General features: G+C 38.3%; 1 protein-coding gene across 2 annotated transcripts in view; it reads right to left on the reverse strand.

Annotated features, from left to right (window-relative positions):
* TBCD (tubulin folding cofactor D) overlaps positions 1-19,653 on the reverse strand; it is a 106,305-nt gene that overhangs the window by 50,266 nt on the left and 36,386 nt on the right. For both annotated transcript variants that reach the window (XM_065735158.1, XM_065735159.1), the window contains exons 14-15: positions 9,187-9,343; positions 1,102-1,159 (exon numbers count right to left, since the gene is read on the reverse strand). In XM_065735158.1, the coding sequence (XP_065591230.1) occupies positions 1,102-1,159; positions 9,187-9,343 (215 nt within the window). The remainder of the gene's footprint in view (positions 1-1,101; positions 1,160-9,186; positions 9,344-19,653) is intronic.

Consider the following 19,653-nt stretch of genomic DNA (forward strand, 5'->3'; position numbering starts at 1 on the left):
CCATTCTTTGCTTTAAGCCTATTTGGGCACGGTGCATTGGACCGCACGAGCGGCTGACTCACTTCACCAGCAGTTATGCTGCAGCTTCATTCAGTGGCTTAAACTCTCAAGCAGAGGTGTGGCTAGAAAAATACGGACACTGTACAGGGAAACCCTCTTTTTTTACTATTATTTTTTTAAAGCATTCACAGGGAAGTTTGTTCTCGCTGACACCTGGTGCTTGGGCAGGCATCGTCTGGCCCCGAGTTTGCTTCACAGGAGCAGCTGTGAGTACAGCCATAGGGTCCTATTTTTCAGTTTGCACAACAATTTTTCTGTAAATTGTTGAAGCAAGCAACCTTTTCTCTTTTTACATTTACTCACAAGAAAGCAAATGCAATATATGTAACACACAATTGAGATCTTCAAAACTAAGATGTTCCCTCTTTCTTCCTGTAAACTTCGATCCCTACCCCTCTCAGATTCCCTTCTCTTTAGAAGAATCATGCATTTTTTTTTCAATTCTCAACAGCATTAACTATTTCTTACACAAAAATGCACAGAATAAACTTCGGTGTCAGACTCATTAAACAGGGCACAATCTCTGCTTCACATATCGCTTTCTTTAAAAAAAAACTTTGGAAAAACTCTTTGGAAAGAGTTTTGTAAAATAACTGACTATATTTTGAGTTTAATTTGAAGGAGAAGTATCATTCTAAATTTTTCAGTTTCCTGCAACGATAGAGTAACAGTGGATGAACAAGTAGAAAAACACATCTTCATACAGCTTACCATCTTGGTGACTTCCTAATACAGGAGCTTTTGTCTTTTACACTGTGACTACAAATGCCAAATACCCCTCAAATACTTTATCTTATCCAACATGATAACAATACAGCAGGCTGTGAACTGCGGCCTTAAATCAAGATATGCAACCATGGATTATTTCATTTAAAATCTAAATTCATACCACATTTTTTAAGGATTTAAAAAGCATTATTTTGTTCCTATATATTTTTGCTCATAAGTGTAGTCTCAGAATACACAGATCATGACATTAAAGAGCAACGCCAAAAAATCCCACCCAACCAGAAACACGGATGATAGAATGTGGTAACTTACAGAAGCCGCTTTTCTGCAGTTAATATCACGGTCAAACACTGCACCAATAACCAATGCACTGAGGAAATAAATAATGACCATGAGTACCAAAAATACAAGAAAGTTGTGCAACGTCATCATTTCAACACTTAGCTTTCCAAGCAGAACACTCAGAATTTTTGCTGCAGAGCTTATTTCTTATAAATACACATCTAAACTACAATTTGGACCGAAATAACCATGCACTTCATAGCTCCTGTAGTTTGCTGTGGACTTTCTGCAGAGTAAGCAGACAACTGCTGTTCTACCAAAGCAGAACAGCTTAAAGAAGATACAAATACACTTAACTTCATAGGAAGTTTTGCACTGTAAACCTAGCAAGAGTTTAAAAGTTGGAGATATCTAACATCTCTCACATAGATTCATTGCAGTTTTAACTTAAACCTGGAAACACAGTTTCTCAATATCCAAATGCGCAGTAAGTCTTATGTAAGGCTTAAGCAAAACTAGAAGTTAAGCAACAGAAACTTCAGTCCATCTGTAAAAGTACACTCACGTGCCTTAAGTACCAAATATGCAAATAAAATTGTGACACTGTAAAATACATTGCAAAAAGGGTTTTTAAGGGTGACCTGCAGATACAGAAGTGTGATTATACCAAAATATTTCTTCTTGCATGAAGTCTGGTATTCCTTCACAGTTCAACTGCCTTTACGTTAACAGAACTGCTTTTAAAAAGGTGCCATGGAACAGAAGAGGGAATACATCCCAACACACAAAGTCTGCAGCCTTAGAAATCCACCTCCAGCATTCAATTAACTCCGGTGACAAATAAACATCACTTCAGGAGGATCATTTAAGCAGAAAATTATTCCTTTCAAACTCTGAAACTCTTCATTACATTACTTATTGTCTCCAGGCAAAACAGGAAATAAATACCGGCTGAAAAGTAATTCCAAATAGCTTTGCTTTAGCATAAAGATATTAATTACACTGATAATATCAAACTTCCCTGGGTAGAGGCTATCAGTTTCCTACAGTGCTGAATACTGCGTTGTTGAAATTCACTGAAATGCATAAACTGAATGTATAGAGGCAGTATTGATTATCTCCATTAAGGAAAACAGGAGACAGAAAGCAGAAAGAAACTGAATATAAACCCAAAAAATTCAGTATTTTACTACAGAGGTGTAAAAATTATTCTAAAGACTATCAGTGTTTTCTGTTGCTATTTGCACAAGCATGTGCTCTCCCTGCCACAAAGAAATTGTGCAACTATGAGACAAAAGGAGGTCTTTCTGTGACTAGAAGAGCAAATGTTCATGACTCATTCCATTAGGAAGGAGCTTGCACAGCTAACAGCTGAAAGAGGGCTGGATCAAACATCTTCCTATATCTGCTAATTTTCTACCCTCGCATACAGAGAAACTCCAAAATCTTTTAGAAAAGATCATTTCAGAAGTGTATACTTTTAATTGTAGAAGAGAACACTCAAAATTAAGGAACTAGTTGGGAATAATCCTGAAAAGCAAAACAAAGCCAATTTCTGCCTGAACTTTCCAATTATTTGGGCTGTACAGTAAAACACCATTTTGTCTGTTGTGCAATGTTTCCAGACTGTTCTCTTCCAAAAAAACAAATCTCATCAAGCCTCAAAGATGAGAATGCAAAGTGCTGCATTAGGTATGTCAGAGGCACCATAAAGTTGAGTGTTGCAGCGTATTTCAGAAGAGCTTTGCTAGGTCATACCAAATTTCTTCTAAGTCACTGTTCTGTCTCTGACTGTGGCCAGAAGAGACACTTAGAGGCAAACGTAAGGAAACAAAATTAAATATTAACATATAACTTATATAAAATTAATACAAGTTTTTTCCAAACAACAGATGTTAAAAGGAAAACCACTTCTGTTCCTTACATTTCACACTTAGCTTAAAATCTGGCTCACTACATATAATGGGAAACAGTTCCAGGTTATTATGATGATCTCTGGAGGTCCCTTCCAACCCCTATAATTCTCTGATTCTGTGATTACACACAACGTGAGTTTCTGGCCAATATTTCTTCTCCTAATTAATCTGTACTCCTGGATTTTTTTCCTTCTACTTCTGTTACCTTAAGACAAACCAGTATAAGTAAAACCAGCAGAACAACATACTCTGTGATGCCACCTGAGCTATTCAGTGCTAGAACTGAAAATCATGTTTAGAAAAACAGAAGGAATTTTGTCACAACTCCCCAGCCCTATTTATAGTCATAAATCATACTGCAGTTATTGTATCCAAGTATTTTAAGCTTATCAAACTGCATGAATAGATGTTTTGAGCTAAATCATATTTTAGATTGCGGGCACAGTCTGCTATAACACATGGATTAGCAAGGAAAGCAACAAGGCGAAGATGAAACATGTTAAAGGTGTCTTCACCTGTCTGCATTGTCGTGGGAGTTTATGTGATACTCCACCAGGATTTCCTAACATAAAGAAACTGTTTATGTCAAACAAAGTGGGATTTTTTTTTAAGCCAGGTAGAGAGTCATGTCTTGACTTGTCTGAAGTGTACCACACCTGACTGCTAACAGGTAGGGCAAAGAATGGTTTTGCATCTTGCAGTCTCTATGAAACACTTTTGTAGTTCACTGAGATATATTTAGCCTGTGAGCACGACAAGCAGCTGCTGAGGGTACAATAAGAACACAGAAGGATTTTAAAAAGCAAGTTGCAAATCCATCAGTTTATTGCTAATTGCTTTTCCTCCTGGTCCTTTCCCTGTCCCCCGAACACCAAGCTAGCTCTGGGGAAAGCTACCAGCACTCAGAGCACCCTACCAGCTCACATCCTCAACACAGCACTGATCTCATTTCCTTGCCCACAAACCAGAAAGAATGACACAGCAGAGGCCAGCCGGATGACGGACATCAGAACACAGAAATCTCAGGTTACCCTCTGCCCTGAATACTGGATGTACCAGAAAATAATCTGAATTTCCTTTATTGCCTGTACCAGTTATGCTATTTCAATCACAGGCAGCTGGAAGTTTATACTGCTGCTAACTTCTGAGAATATACTACTATTCAAACACACCACCCTGAAGCTGTGGGAAGCAAAAAAAAATAAACTCTCTTGCCAAGTTGGCACAAAAACAAAATCTACTTCCTGAACCCAAAAAAGGGAAAAGCCTGACTCTCTTCCTTACTACAACAGTAGAGGAGAGAAAGCATAACAGTCATCACAAGCTACATGGTTTTAACAGTCTCGGCAAGTCAAAAAAGGAGGCATGAGCAGAATGGGAAGGGAGCCTGCTGAGGCTGCTGTGGCAGACAGTCCTCTTCATGCCACTCCAGCTGGGGCTATCTGCTGAACTGGGTGTTGAAAGCAGATCTAGGCTCAATTAATTGTTCTTCTGCTGGATGTTGTATTGTTGTTTGCTTGTTTTTTCAAAGCCAGAGCAGCTACCCCATTCGCTTTCTCACCTTGCAGCTGTGAACTGCAGGAGCAGCAGAGGTGAAGAAGCAAAAGTGTCTGCTTCTGCCAGGACTCCATGCAGAATGGCACTACCAGTGCCATGGGACAAGACAGGTATTTCAGTTAATCAAATGAATGTGCTCAGGAAAAAAAGTATCACATGGGATCTGTCCCATATTCAGCTTCATCTAGTAGTTGGCAACCTAACGCGTGGCAAAGGGTTGGGGCTCAGTGATCTTTAAGGGCCCTTCCAACCCAAGTCATTCTATGATTTTATGACCAGTAGGGGAGAAGGCCCTTCAGCCCAGTCTCAAGTTTAATGCCTCCTGCTTAGAGAGGCAAAGAGAAGAGCTGAAGGAGAAATACAGTAACCAGTCCCACTCTCAAAGTTCTTCCTGCTGAACAGTCACAAAGATAAATATGTTGGCATCTTCAGTGTGTTACTTCAATCTCAAAGTTCTGGGGTAAAATGGTGTAAAAAGAACAACAAAGAAAATGCTTAGGAATTGCACATTAAAATGCTGTTTAGAAAAAGGCATCTGATGCCCCTGCAGGAAGTAAGTTTACACAAGTGCAAGACACAGTAGGCACACAACTCTCTTCTGAAGGCAACATTCAAATACATGAAAGAAAAACCTATTTTCAATATTTCATCATGATACAAGATGTAGCTCAAAGCAATGCTTCAGATTTCCCCAGTTCTGCAGGACAATCTTGCCCTGGAGCAAGCTACATCATCTATCCGTAGCCACACCTTCCTCTTTTACCTCTCCAAAAACAACGCACCACCGCAGGGAAGACAAAGCTGCCTGCACTCCTACACTGCACGCATGACTTGAATTCGTATTCTGCTGAGCAGGGGAAAATAATTAGATCTTTCTAAATAGTGACCAATTTATTGATCACCTAAGCCAACAAGTGTTCAATAAAACCATATTATGACTATGCAATACTTTCATATGGCAGGTGGCAGCAACTTAATTTAAAGTTGTGTAACAGAGCAAAAACATATTTTCCCCCTTAGTTTTTGTTTAGATTTTAAATGAAACAGCTCCACTTCTTCATGTGGATCTGCTACTATACAGACAGTAATTCCCACACCCATTGGGACAGGAATCAAATTACCTGCATCTCCACATTATTAAATTATGTCCTACTTTTTTCATAGGAAAGCTTAAAAACAGCGTATGCATGTGCAGACTGGGAGAGGAAAAATATCAATCAAGCCATGTTTTTATAAAGATACACCTGAATAGAAACTTCAGTGCATGCAAGTATTTCAAAACGTAGTAAGCTGATCCTCACTTCACTTAAAAAGTGAAATTTCATCTATTCTGACAAGAACTTCCTTCTTGTGGTCCTAAAGTTCCAATAGATCAGGCAGAGTTTTAGAAACCAGTTTAACAGGACTTAAAAAAAAATAATTAAAAAAGTGTATCTTGTTAAAATGTGGATCAGGAAAAATACCAACATACATGGAAAATCAAAATGCTCAGGCAAGCGTTTCTAGTAACTAGTTTCTAGCTCTCTATCTGTAATTTTTTCTTAGGAGTGGTAAGGTCAGGAAGGAAGAAGGTTGATCTACAATCTATAGCAGTCTACATTTCTAACATTCAGACAATTTCATTACTCAGTAACAACATTTGCAAGAAACAACTGAATAAGGAAATAGATATTTATTTCAAAGTGTTCTCAAGTTTTTATTTAAAAGAAAAACCAAACAGGATTCCTATGTGCTCTAAGGTGATTTTTTTCACTAACCAAAAGTGGAATATTTACATTCCCTGACTACAAAAAATAATGGCTTTCTATTACACAATCCTACAGGTTTGCAGACAAGGAAAAAAAGGAAAGCACCACTGAATTGCAGTGTTTTATTCTCTAGCTGCAGTACCATAGTCTGAATGGGTCATGAGGCAAGACTTGAGCGTTTGGTACTGGTGTACCTGACAAGATACTCTAACATGACATGAAACAGGAAAGTGTGAATCAGATCACTGCTCAGCTATCACACCCATCAGCACATTCTGGTTACCAGCAGCTTTTCAGAGCGCTTACTCTGCCACAATGACCACGCTGCCTTTCAGCTGAGTGCTCTTAATAAGCAGCCAGCTGCTCCTGTTCCACATCCAGCATTACCAGGGTTCTTCCAGCTCTACAGTGGTGTTAAAGACCAGGAAGAAGGACAAACCATTTGCAACTGTTTTTCTGTTGTTTTTTCTTTTCCCTATACGAATCTAATAGCTTGCATTCTCACACAGACAGATGCTTTTGCTGTGTAATTCAGCTCACAATGGATATCATGTACTTTGTTTCAAGATGCTGAGTTCTGCATTTTTTAAGGGCAGCAACAATTTGCTTGTGGCTAGAAGTATGACTCTTCTTTAAGTAAAAGAGTGACACACCTAAGGCTAGATTAAAAAAAAAAAAAAAGAGCTGTATGTAATTATCAGCCTGCTGACACAATAGGTGAAACTGTGTGTCATAATGGATTTGAATATTTTTTTCCACCGTTTCTCTTTGGAGTGGCAAATCTACCCTCAAGACCTGATGGTATTTAGAAAAGGTTCGGACAACATAATCACAAATATTTTTAAGCATGACCTTACTACAGCATTAATACTGGATAAAATATTGAGCAGCTTTGTTATAAAACTGAACATATATAAATCACAACACCTTACAACTGAAAATAAGAAATTCTCAGCTCTCCCTCTGCACCCCATACCCCATGCTCTGCCAACTTATTCCAGACCAGTTGCAACCCACAAAGATGCAGTGTTAATGTGTATCACCTTAGGTAGGGGGAAAAAAGAAGAATTTGTTTCCAAAACAGCCTGGAATACAACAGACAAGAGCTTTCTCAGAAACACTGTATTCATTGTCCAAAAGCTGTGTGACAGGAAAACAAAAAGCCACCAATCAGGTAAAACCAAAATGCTGAGCTTGTACCTAACATATGGACCTAACACTGTAGGGCAGATGGAGTCAAAGAAAAGCATTGCTCAAAGTATCATAAAAGGAAGAAAAATACTGATAAACAGAAGAACAGAAAATAAACTTGCGCTTAGGCCTCAGGAACGTGGAACGGGCTTGCCAGAACTTAAAAGAAACTGAAGTTTTTCAACTTAGACGATGGAAATAAAGGATTTACTTCAATGAGGTTGACCAAATCTACAAAAAGCACTAGTTTTGAACAAGACTTTATGTACTGGTAAGGCTACACTCCTTATACACTGAATATAAGTGTATTCCTACCAGGTTAAAGATAGCAATGAATAACTGCACAGCTTATAACAGTCTTTTAGAACGCTTGGTAACGTTCAGCTCCTCCTGTCACTGTGCCTTCATTGCTACCATCATCTGTTCTGGTTAGATTTTTAAAAAACTAGTAGGATTAATAACAAACCAAGATGTGACCACTATTATTTCATTGTGCAAAAACACCTTTATGTTAACAAGTTCATGTGACTTACAATGAAATCAGCTCGAGCCTTGGAAGTAATTATTTCTTTAATAACTCACTATGGCAAGCATCACTATTTCTAGCATGTTTAACTAAAACATATTTCTTAGACTCCCAACTTCTCTTTCTGAAAATCAGCCAGAAGCAGTGGATGGCCTCATGTTCTCACACAGCTTGGTACTGCGTCTCTCCTTGAGTCCCTAGTCTGCTATGGATGAAATGCATTAAAATACCACAATGCTATTTTATCAGACCACTTCTGCCTCTTCAGTTTGGAGAAAAGATGTGACAGCTTAAAAAAAAAAAAAAGAAAAGCAGCATTTGGCCTCAAGAAATGTGACAGCAGATCCTTAGAAAGATTTTATCAAAGTTTCAGAAAATGCCAAGGGCAAGTACCACCACTGTGACCCTGTGTGAAAAGGACAGCATGGGAAAGCAAGAATACAAGGACAAAGAATGGCAGAGACCAGCAAGGGGAAGGTGCGTTACGATAAAGAAATAAAAATGAATATTGTAGGGCCTACAGATGACTCCTGAAAGCTTTCAGAACAGGTTTTAAAAAGAAACAAGTCTCATTTTCTGTGGGCACCTGCTGAACTAAGTAAGCAGTCCCTTGTCCCCAGAAAAAGTAGTTTCAACGTGATTGAAACAGCTCTGTCAGCAACCTAGAAGCAAGACCTAGAAACAGGATGAGGTACCCGGGACATAAAATCACTGTATAGTCCACATTTTATTTATTACTAAGGTAATACTGATTGACTACTGATCCAAATTCCTTCAATCAAGACAAAGGTGTGTGAGCTGCTGATATATTATAAATAAATGTCAAGTCCTTGGAATCACAGAGTTGTAGGGATTGGAAAGGGCCTGTAGAGATCATCTAGTCCAACCCTGCAGCCAAACCAGACTCATAAACCAGGTTGGAAAATAATGTCTAGAGATGAATGAATTCAATACACATTATGTGAGATACCAGAAACTTTTTAAGCATTAAGACACTTCCCCTAACATTCGTTGCCAATATTGTATTTTAAATATCTTTAAGACAATTAGCTCTGTAATTATAGCCACTAGAAGATATAGCATTAGATTACTCTGTTAATGTGTATGTCCACCTTAATTCTAAGCAGAGTTCAGAAATTAACAGGAAGTAGCTCAGTTTATTATCGCAGCAACTTACCTTGCAATCTGATTAATAAATGGTAAAAGTTCTGAGGGATCATAAGCACGAGCAAAGGCCCAGGACAGATAGCACGCTGCATCTCTCACGTTGGAACCCACACTGCATGACCCCCTCTTCTCATCATATGTCAGAGCTTTCAAAACGACAGGAACAACTGTGAAACACAAAAGCACACAAAAGCAACAATTAGGACCATACAGTGAACATGAAGAAAGGTTTAAGGGCATGAAGTGGTCAGCAGATAAAAGACAGTGACTCGTGTGTTCTGAAAGAAAAATAAGCCAGGCTCTTAACACGTACTACATTTCACACTGATTAGAAAGAACTCGTCCTTGCAACTAGTATTTTATTTTATATGCCTTACACATAAAATTCAATGAGGATTTAGACAAGGGAGTAACATCAGTAAAAGCATTGCAGAACATTACCAAAAAAATTTACAAGTTCTATCACAGAGAGTTGCTATCATAAAGAAAAGTTTAAGAGCTTCAGTCTTGATGCACTGCTAAAGATTGTCAGCACTGCCAAACCGCATAGGCCATGAAGTCAGAACTTGTGTTAAGCTGCAGTGTAACCTGGAAATGCAGACAGGGGCTTCACATTTCTGCTTACACATCCAAAACTGTGAAGTCTGCATGCCTCTCAGCAGTAAATAATGATTTAATGTAAGGCCAGACACCTCTGATAAAGGAAAACTGAGCTCCAAAAATAAGATTTGCAAGTACTCTTCCCTATCATTCACGTTAATAATATCACATTCACCAGTACTTAAGGTTTCAGTAAGGAAATAAGATGGAGAGGAATATACATCTTAAACAACAATTCAGAATCATGCACTGTGCTTCAAAATATCCCTAGGAAGCACTTAGAATAATTCTAATATCAAAATACACACGTGCCATCTCTTAAGGCCATGGTAGAAAGAGATTCGAGAGCAAGCTGCCCTTTATTTCTCATTCAGGCTTATCTTGGGTGGTGGGGACAGAGCAGAACACTGTAACACACAACAAAATTTAACAGAAACTAAACTAAACCCCTGAGCTACTTGAATCCCACAGCTTACAAAAAGGAATGTTGTTCAGCAGTGTTTCCTGATGTAATGGATAACCCGAGTGACTTCAGATTGGGCACATTTTAGCCAAAAAAGACCTAAAAGCCACATCAGTATAACATCTGTGCCAAATTTTGCTTTATTTAAATCTTATGTGAGGAAATAGAGAAAACAGAATAGACAAACAGAAGTAAAGTAAATGAAAATCCCAGGATCTTATCATAAAGGCACAGGTGCTGTTATTTTAAGCAACAGAAGAAAAAAAAAAGGATCAGAAAAACAAATAGAATGAAACCCTGCTTCCATGCTTATGCACCCATCGAACTGTAAGTCAGTGCGTAAGGCAATTAAAGCATCTTCTACAGGTAAGAGAGCTTCCAAAAAGTTGAAGTGTTCTCTTATATAGTCCTAGCAATACACTACCACAGTTTAACAAAAAGTTCATGTAAGCAAGGCTCCCCAGAGGGCTTCCTTCTGGTATGTGCAAATCCAGAAATACAATTTGATATATCGCTCTCTTGATGGGACATCTTTACTAAGTGAACAATGCCAGTAAAAGAAAAAAACAAAAAATGGCCTTTAGGGGAAAAATATAATAATTTTTCTGTTAATTTATTTCTTGTAACAGATTTATCAAGTGCATCTTTCTTCCCCAGTAAATGTTTGTCTCAAGGTAATACCATTGGACTAAGACTGAATTTCATTAGCAAACTGTGCCTGGACATACCTGAGTAGGTATAACCACTAAATAATTAATTCAGTGTACAGAACATCGCTGTTTGAACGCTATCTTAATGAAAAAATGTGCACCATAAATGGAGCTGGAAAATGTTAAAATACCACTCACATTCATTTTAAGCTAATGAGAAAAAAAGCAGTAACCAGAGGGGTAGGTAAGATGTGTCTGTTAGGACCACAAGCACTCAACAGGGAGAAATTCCCATTCAGGAACAATGATAGAGCAAAGATGGATGGGTATTTTAGCACTTCTCAGGTCTGACAGAAACTACAATAAAGATGTTTAAAAATGTTGACTAGCTTGTTTTGAAAAACGCTAACCCAACTGATGGAAAAAAATAAATGGAATTAGCTGGTTCTACAGGAACACTAAAAGAGATGCTAAGGGCAATTCTGCAAAACTGCTGCACATTTCCTTCAGCACAAGGTGACTGCTGCAGCTGCTTCAGACAGCTGTGTGTTCTCATCTCTCTGCACACTGAACAAAAGGTGGAAGAAGGACTCACAAGCAGGCCACTGCACCGTGCTGTTTGTATGAAAATAAAAACATGTGCTTTTCTATTGAGGGCATTAATTTTCCAAATGGCAGGGACAATACCAATTAGTAGTTGGATCTATAGTCTCCAAGACAGAGGTGATGCAGCAGACACTCTTAACAACAAAAACTAAGGAAGTGCAAGGAAGAACACCATTACAATGAGCAGCTCAGGCCTCTCCATTATCCTGCAGCAGAGCTTGGGACTCACGTTCTACTCTTGTGCCTGGGACTAAAAACACTGCTGCTGCAAAAGAAAGAGTGTGACTGGAAGTCTGGAGAGTAAACACAGACAATGTGCAAAAAGGAAACAAAAGTGAACATTTAGAAGGTGTAGAAGAAGGGAAGCCAAGGTAAAGTATCTTGCAGATAAATAAACACAAACACAACTTCAACAGTAAAAACAAATACTGCTGTGGACAACCTGGTCTAAAGGAAGGTGTCCCTGCCCATGGCGAGTGGTTGGACTGGATTGTCCTTTCCAACACAGAGTCATAGAATGGTTTAAGTCATGGAAGAGCAGCAGAGGCAAAACACCCGTAGCACTCAGCCCACTGTAATGAAGGTATCTTACTAAAGACCTTCCTCACCCACAGTATGGAAGGCTCTGTGTTTGCAGTATCTCATGTACACAACTTCTCATCTTCAGTCTAACACCGAAAGCCAACCTGAATTTTACTGTTTTTCTCTGACTTAAAATGTTCACAACCATGTTATTGCAGAGCTTTACTTGACACACAGCGCAGCAATGACGTTCTAAAGCTCTACAGTCAGCTTTATTTTTTATCTACTGTGCAATTCATCAGATAACCACCTCTTCAGTCCTCAGTGTGGTCACAGTGTTGTACTGTGCTGCTCTCCATTGTTTCAAATGTTCAGATTTAAAAATCACATCCAACTGACACCTGAAATTAATTACACTAAAAAGTACATGTTAAGAAGATCTTCACAAAAAAAAAACAAAAAAACAAGAAACTGCTGTTGGTTTAGAAAGGCAGAAATTAATTTATTCTTGAAATTAACTAATATGCTATTTAGTTCCTATTTAAATGTAGGGTGTTGAGAGACAGAACATGGAGAAGACCTGAAGTGTTACTTAATTTTGAAAGTTGCCATTTTTTTATCATAGTTCTGTATTAAAAGTTTGCCATTAAAAACAGAGAATAGGCAGTGTCCACTCTCAACCCAATTATTAAAACAATATCCACCTGTTTAGCTCTGTGAACGCTCAAGAGAATACAGTCACCTTTACCTGTAGCCTAGAGGTATTAATAAGCACCTGTTACGCTCCACCCTGCCTTACCTAACAACATAACTGCAGGTTGCAACACAGCCCTTTGCTCAAGCTTCATGAAAATAAAGAAACAACTCCTGGCTTCAAAGCATTGCAGGCAGATTTTCTCTCGTACTAGAAACGAGCTGCACAGATACTTTGCTTTTTAAACACAGATTTTAAACAATGAGATGGTTAGCACATTTCAGGTGCGGACGACGAACACTAAACAACTAGTGATGAAAACTAATGGAGGATACTGGGTAGTGAAGGCTCATAAGTAACTAAACCCATTCTCTTCACTTCCTAAAGGTACTTTTATTTAAAGTATCCACATACCTAAGCTATAACACATGCCATCAGAAGTCAAATATTGCCATGGTTTCTACATATTACAATGTTTACCATATAAAATATACAAATACAGCAATTAAACAAACAACAACAAAAACCTGTTCTTTAGCCCTAGGTCTTGTCTACACGAGAAAATTGCAAAATTCCACGTCAACTCTAGTTCATTTAGAACAGATGCGTGCACTGAATCTCAAGTTAAGACCTGATAAAATTTAGTTTAAAATCAGAATTATGTCACTCAGATTAAGCCACTGTTACCCTTTTGATATAAGGCTTACACTTTGCAATGGATGGTTTATGCAGAGAATAAACTGAAATTATAATTAATATACTGGAAAATCCTTTATTTCAGAAGGACAAAATGCATCAAAAATATTTCAGTTAAAATGAGTTTTGAGTAATAAGTCTATTCAGATTTTTCTCCAACAAAACTAACTCCTTGAAGAAGTATCTGTCGTCTGTAGGTTCACCTTGTTTGTGAGCCTCAGGCATAAAGAAGTGTAAACACACCATATCTACAGTATGTCAACTTCCCGTGTTTTACATACCTATACTTATCATTCATATGCCAGAACAGAAAGAGAGCAAGAAAAAAAGAACTCTGAGTTCTTATTGCGAAGAATTTCAGATTTAAGATCACATGCTCTTACATGGCACTCTAACCTCTCTTAGAAATAGAGACATCCTAATCAGAACTTCCTTATGGCTGCTGTACTAATATTTAATATACCAACAGATACAAACATAGGTAATTTTAGGTTAGGCTCATTATCAGAAATAAATAGTTGCTTAAAGCTCTGCCAAACATATACGATTTGTTCTCTTGTTTTCTATACAAACTATGTACTTGAGAATTTATGCTTAAAGGACTATTTCATCCAGAGGGTAACTCCTCCAGTGAGGATTCTCAAATGTTCTGTTAAATACTCTGCTACTGCATCCTGCATGACAAGTGCCTAGGAACTGTCAACAGGTGGCCTCCCTTCTCCCATCCCTGTGCCCAAGTGTGACCCAGTTAGGAGTCTCCCTGAGGAGGGGAAAGTATCACAATTCAGGCATGCTCACACAACGTGGTTGAATTTAACAGCTGAAGCACCTTCAGCTGCCATAAGTTTCTCACAATTCTTAATGCTGACCACGTACATAAGGCTATATATATGCATATCCACAGACCAAATATGCTTTTTCTAACCCGTGACTATGGAGGAGTATGTATGTCTGGCTGCAATCTCAGTTCAGTCTCTCACTACGTAATGAATTAAGAGAGTCTTTAATTATATGATCACGTGATATTTTTTTCCATGGACCTATCTCAGTCAGCACACAGGAAAGACCTGCTCTAGCAGTGAATCACAGCTGGGCTGCAGAGGAGATTGCTGTCTGCCTCACTGCTGAGGGTGGAAAGTATGTAATGCAAAGACTGGCTCTCAGGCAGAAGAGAAGGGATTGCTGGTTAAGGTGGATGTTGCCCTAAAGAACTGCATTCTAGCTACATCTGTGCTGAAGACTTGCTGTTTGATACCACTCACATTACTTAAATATAGTATTTAAAGAAATGGACGTTAACGCTCATTTCCCAGGCATCTGCTTCAATAACTAATGGCAGCTTTGCCAAAGTGCTACAACTCTGAAATTGGAGCAAGCTTCTGAGGATGGCAGAGGCCCAACGTGGAAGCAGACGGATCTGGATTTTGGCCAGTCTATCTCAACATCATTATGTAACGCAGACATAAAAACGCACAATCTCTAAGAATCCCCACCTGGTTACACCAAAAGAACTACAGCTGACCTACAACAGCAGTGATCTACCTACACTTCAGTGCTGAAGCACCGAGCACTGGATGTTTCAGGGATTAACCTGTGCACTCATGCCCAAGGCCATATGAGAGCTAAACAGAGGCCTTCATACAGCTAACTGCTCTTCCTTTAACTTCAGCAATAGCAAACTGCAGTTTAAGGACACATAAAAAACAGGTTTAAGAAGGAATCCTACCAAGTGAGTGAATGACTTGCTCTGAAGGAGTATAAAAATTTTGCAAATTCATAACACTGCATGTCAGAAAAGAAAAATCACCAGAGAAACCCCAACCTTTAGGCTAAGGTTGTGCAATACTGAGATAAACCCTGCAGTGAAAAAGCTAGAAGCAATTCATTGTCATTTATTCCCTGCTTAGCATTTATACCATTTCCCAGTTGCACTGAGGGAGGGACTTTTTCTGCTACAGCTCCAGCTATTTCATTTAATCTTGCCAGAAGAAAAGTATTTATAATACCTTCTTGCTAATTTGAAAACCATTATGATGACATTCCCATTACAACTTTTTAAAATATTATTTTCACTATCAATATCATATATCATTTTTAAAGTTCACCTGGGTGTTAGAGAAAAGAAATTCTTCTGCAACCAGCCTTTCAGGTTTGGGTGTTCTCTACATTCTAGGAGTCCACCTAAGACAGGTAGATCTTTTTTCATTTCTTCCTGTACCAGCGATGAAAAGTACCTGGATGCTTGCCAAAAGCCTCACAATTAACTACCACTTCAGGATAGATTAGCACATTTCAGGAGCCTGACTTCCTGATGTGTCCTGCTTCAAAAACCGGGGCAGCTGCAAGTAAGTATCAAATAACTTACTCTGGAATATGAAAATACAGAAGGTAATCCTTAAAAATAGGGCATGCAAGCAGGTTTAAGATGCTGCACTTCTATAAGACTGCTTAAATGCATAACTTAAACCTCATTCTAGAGCACTCTTGAAATCAGTATTACTATTTTTATTTAGTCTTTTTTTTTTTTTAATTTTTAAAAGGTGGCACAAAGGAGCTGGACAAGCAGATGTTCCTTTTCCATTGTAAGTAGAGTTGTTCAGACTTTTTTTCCTTTTTAAAGTACACTAACATTGGTTTACAACAACCAGGAAGCACCATTCTCTGTACTGTCAGACCAACCTCCTATCTTACTGCCTACCAGCCAACAAATGGGCATTTTCCGTACCAGACACACCACCAGTAATCTGGTACAGCCACAGAGCACATACTCACTCTACTCACTCCAACCAAATTAATAATATTTGCAACAGAAATTGAGGGAATGACAGAAGTTGTGCATACAATGATACTCTTTCAAAGCTGTAACATCTGCTAGTGAGGTTAAGTTATCTATTTGAAATCTTCTGGCAGCAGAAGATACTTCATTTCATGTGAACTGCCCATCAAAATCGTATATGACAATGTGACATTTTTAAAAGAGAGAAAATATCAATTGAAATAAACAACATTTCCTATTCAAGCAACGTGCTTACTATTCAGCACAAATAACACACAACTATTTCCCTGTGCCAGGGTCTTTCTGGATACCAGCAGCATTGTGTCTGCCCTCTTTGCCTGAAACAGTAAAAATCATTCCAATTTCCACAGTGAATACCAATACATCCTAAATCCCACCTCAGTTCCACCTCACTAGCAGTATTTTTTGAGTGCAAACTTAAACATCGCTTAGTGACTTCTTACATACTTTTCTGCCTTTATTCTGAAAGTAACTGACAAATGGAAGAAATAAATGATGGTTCTTCACAAGTTGGTTTTTTTCCACTCTTCTCTATTTATTCTGAGAGGAACATGTGGATTCAAGATTTGGATCACTCACACTGACCCACCAATGTTACACTTCTGAATTAGCCATTGTTTATCCATCTCGTCAGCATCATAAGATTAAATGCCGCTTTCATTGTTTCCACAGTTTATCAAGTGGGAGAGAGATTGTTTCAGTCAATTCACTGTGAATAGGTAAAGGCACCTACGAATGTAGGCAGACCAAAAATAATGCCTTCCTGGCTGGAATCCTTCCAAAATAAGCACTACTCCAGTGCAAATTTACCAGTGCAGTTCTTGCACACTTCTTGCCCTGGATTCCTCTTCTTGCTCTTCCGAGATGGCAGTGCTACCAACCCCACACACATCTGTTTTTACAGTTATCTTTATATGATGGCACTGTAGGTGCCATTTAACAGATACAGCTGTGACTTTTCAGCAGTCAATGAGCTTTTGGGAGAATTTAGCATGAGAACACTATTAGTCTCGCCACTGACACATTAAGAACACCTAGGAAGTTTCATGTTCCTATATACGACACACCTTATTAGCTAGAAAGTTTATACTATGCTGTCATCAAGAGAAATTTTAATAACGTCCTTTCACAAGCAAACCAGAAATTCAAGTAAACTAGGATTCTCTTGTTTGTTTAGTATTTATCCCCACCCAATTAAATAAAAAACTCTATAAGTAATACTCTAAAGCCTACAAAACCACAAATTTAGCACAAAACAAAAGATGTGAAATCATATTGAAACCACACTAAAATGCAAGTTTTTGGCACTGACATACACTGTACAGTAAGAAATGTTTCATTTAAGAGTGCTACAATTCCAAATACAGGGATTCACAAAAATACAACACCAGAACATAAAATTTTGATGACTTATTATCTGAAGAATGCCTTCTCTATAATGTAAATGTAGCTGCACAACCCATATTAAAAAGACTGAGCTAAATGGTAAACACATTTTCCAACTCAAAAACACAGACAGCTGCAGCTCAAGAACTTCGGATTTAAATAAAAGAAGAATGAAGTAGCAGATTTCACTTGCTCTTCTATATTCTTTACTTTCAAAATTTTAGTAGATAACATATTAATCATCTAAACCTTTACAAATTTGGCATGTTTCAAACAATAACTGAAAGTTAAAAACCTTTCAAGTCCAGAAATTCTCACTGCACACCTCCTTGTCCTCTCCTTCGTGAGACCGGCACCGCTGCAAACATGCAATGATAGCTCAAAGAAAATGTGTGGGACTGATTTCATATAAACTAGAACTGCACACGGCACAATTCATGTACAACTGGATTCCATGAGAAAAAACTTTACTTCACATGGGTGAGAAAACTGTCTTAGAATCTCTGGTGTAAATCTTGAAATCAAAGCAAAAATACTCTGCATGAAAAACACTAGGAATAATAAATTTTAAAAGGCAATTATAACCAAAACATCAAGTTGAAACTCAAGAAAAGCATATTTCACATCTCTGTTAAAAGGACTGATAATGAGGAGAATGACTACCCAAAGCTCCTTTTTATAAACAGTTCCCAGTTTTGCCTACAGTCTCAGTTTCTGATGTTACCAACTTCCCCTGAGATGTTTCACTGCCCAAGGGTGAGGATGGGAACTAGAAGGAAGATCATTCCAGTTCCAGGCCAAACACTAACAATGCAGGCCACAATAAATATCTAAAAATATGATCTGCAGTTGCTATTAACTGCTGAGCTTTTATTCTTTTCCCATACAAATAATTTGCTCTAGTAATCATGAACAAGTGGCTCACAAACATCAGCAAGGTAATCTGCCCAGACATATCTCCAAAGTCAGGGACTGGAATCATTATGAGAAACAAAGACACATTTCAAAGCTGTTATTTGAAAAGCATTAAGACTAATGACTATTCATATGGGATAGAAGAAAATAGTTATGAGAATATTGTAAAAGAATCACGTAATGTTTTGGGGCACAGCATGAACTACACCAATTGCATTCAAATACATCTGCCCCCTCCTGGGACCGCAGAACAACCGAGTTCAAACATGTTAATACACATAGCAAAATCTGTCAATAACTTCAGTTTGAGTAACCAGAGAACAAAAAGGGCATTCTTGAACATTTAGCTCAAAGCCACTCATGCAGACACACAACGAAGGTGACAAGGACAGAAATGGCTGCCAGTCACACAGTTCCAAGGCACCTCTACAAGGCAGGCTCCAAGCTTCACGGGATATGTGTCCACCAGTGCCCAGCTAAGTGACTTTATTCTCATTTATCTCTGATCATTCCACTTTCTTGGAACAAAAAGTAAAGCATCTCTAGATAGATTTGGCAGTCCTGCTGCTGACCAACAGCCAGTGGACGTGCTCTGAAACCAAGCAGCAGCTCAGGCTGATCCAAGGCATCAGAACAGCAGAACAATTCAGGCACCAGGGATGTTCAGTGCCTTGGAGCAGAAGGCTGAGAACTACATGGTTAACACAGGGCTTGATAATGACCAAGGTAACACCAAGCACTCGTTCATACATCCAGGGAGTTCAGTTTTGAACTGCAAGGATGAAAATAAAAATTATATAAGCAGCTTATCAAGAACAGGTTAAGTTTATCCCATTTGTATGCATGACTTCTGATAGCAACATTTGTGTTTAATGCCAAAATTAAGGAAAAGTCCATATAAAAATACAAAGTGCTAAGTTTGTAACACTTACAGAGTGGTATTTTATGTTACAGTTATTAAACAGGAAATTCAACTACAGCTATGTAACACATCCCTGGTAATGACCAGGAAGCTCAATTTTACATAGAATTTAGAACAAAAAAACCATATGTTAAACTACACAAAGAAGCTATAAAACTACAGCTTCAGACCATCAGAGGTATAAAAATAATCACAACTGGGGGGAAGGAAAAGAAACAACAAAAAC

This window comes from Cyrtonyx montezumae, unplaced genomic scaffold (assembly GCF_038088225.1).
Source record: "Cyrtonyx montezumae isolate F1298 unplaced genomic scaffold, pur_monq_1.0 scaffold_19, whole genome shotgun sequence".
In the NCBI taxonomy this organism is placed as follows: Eukaryota; Metazoa; Chordata; class Aves; order Galliformes; family Odontophoridae; genus Cyrtonyx; species Cyrtonyx montezumae.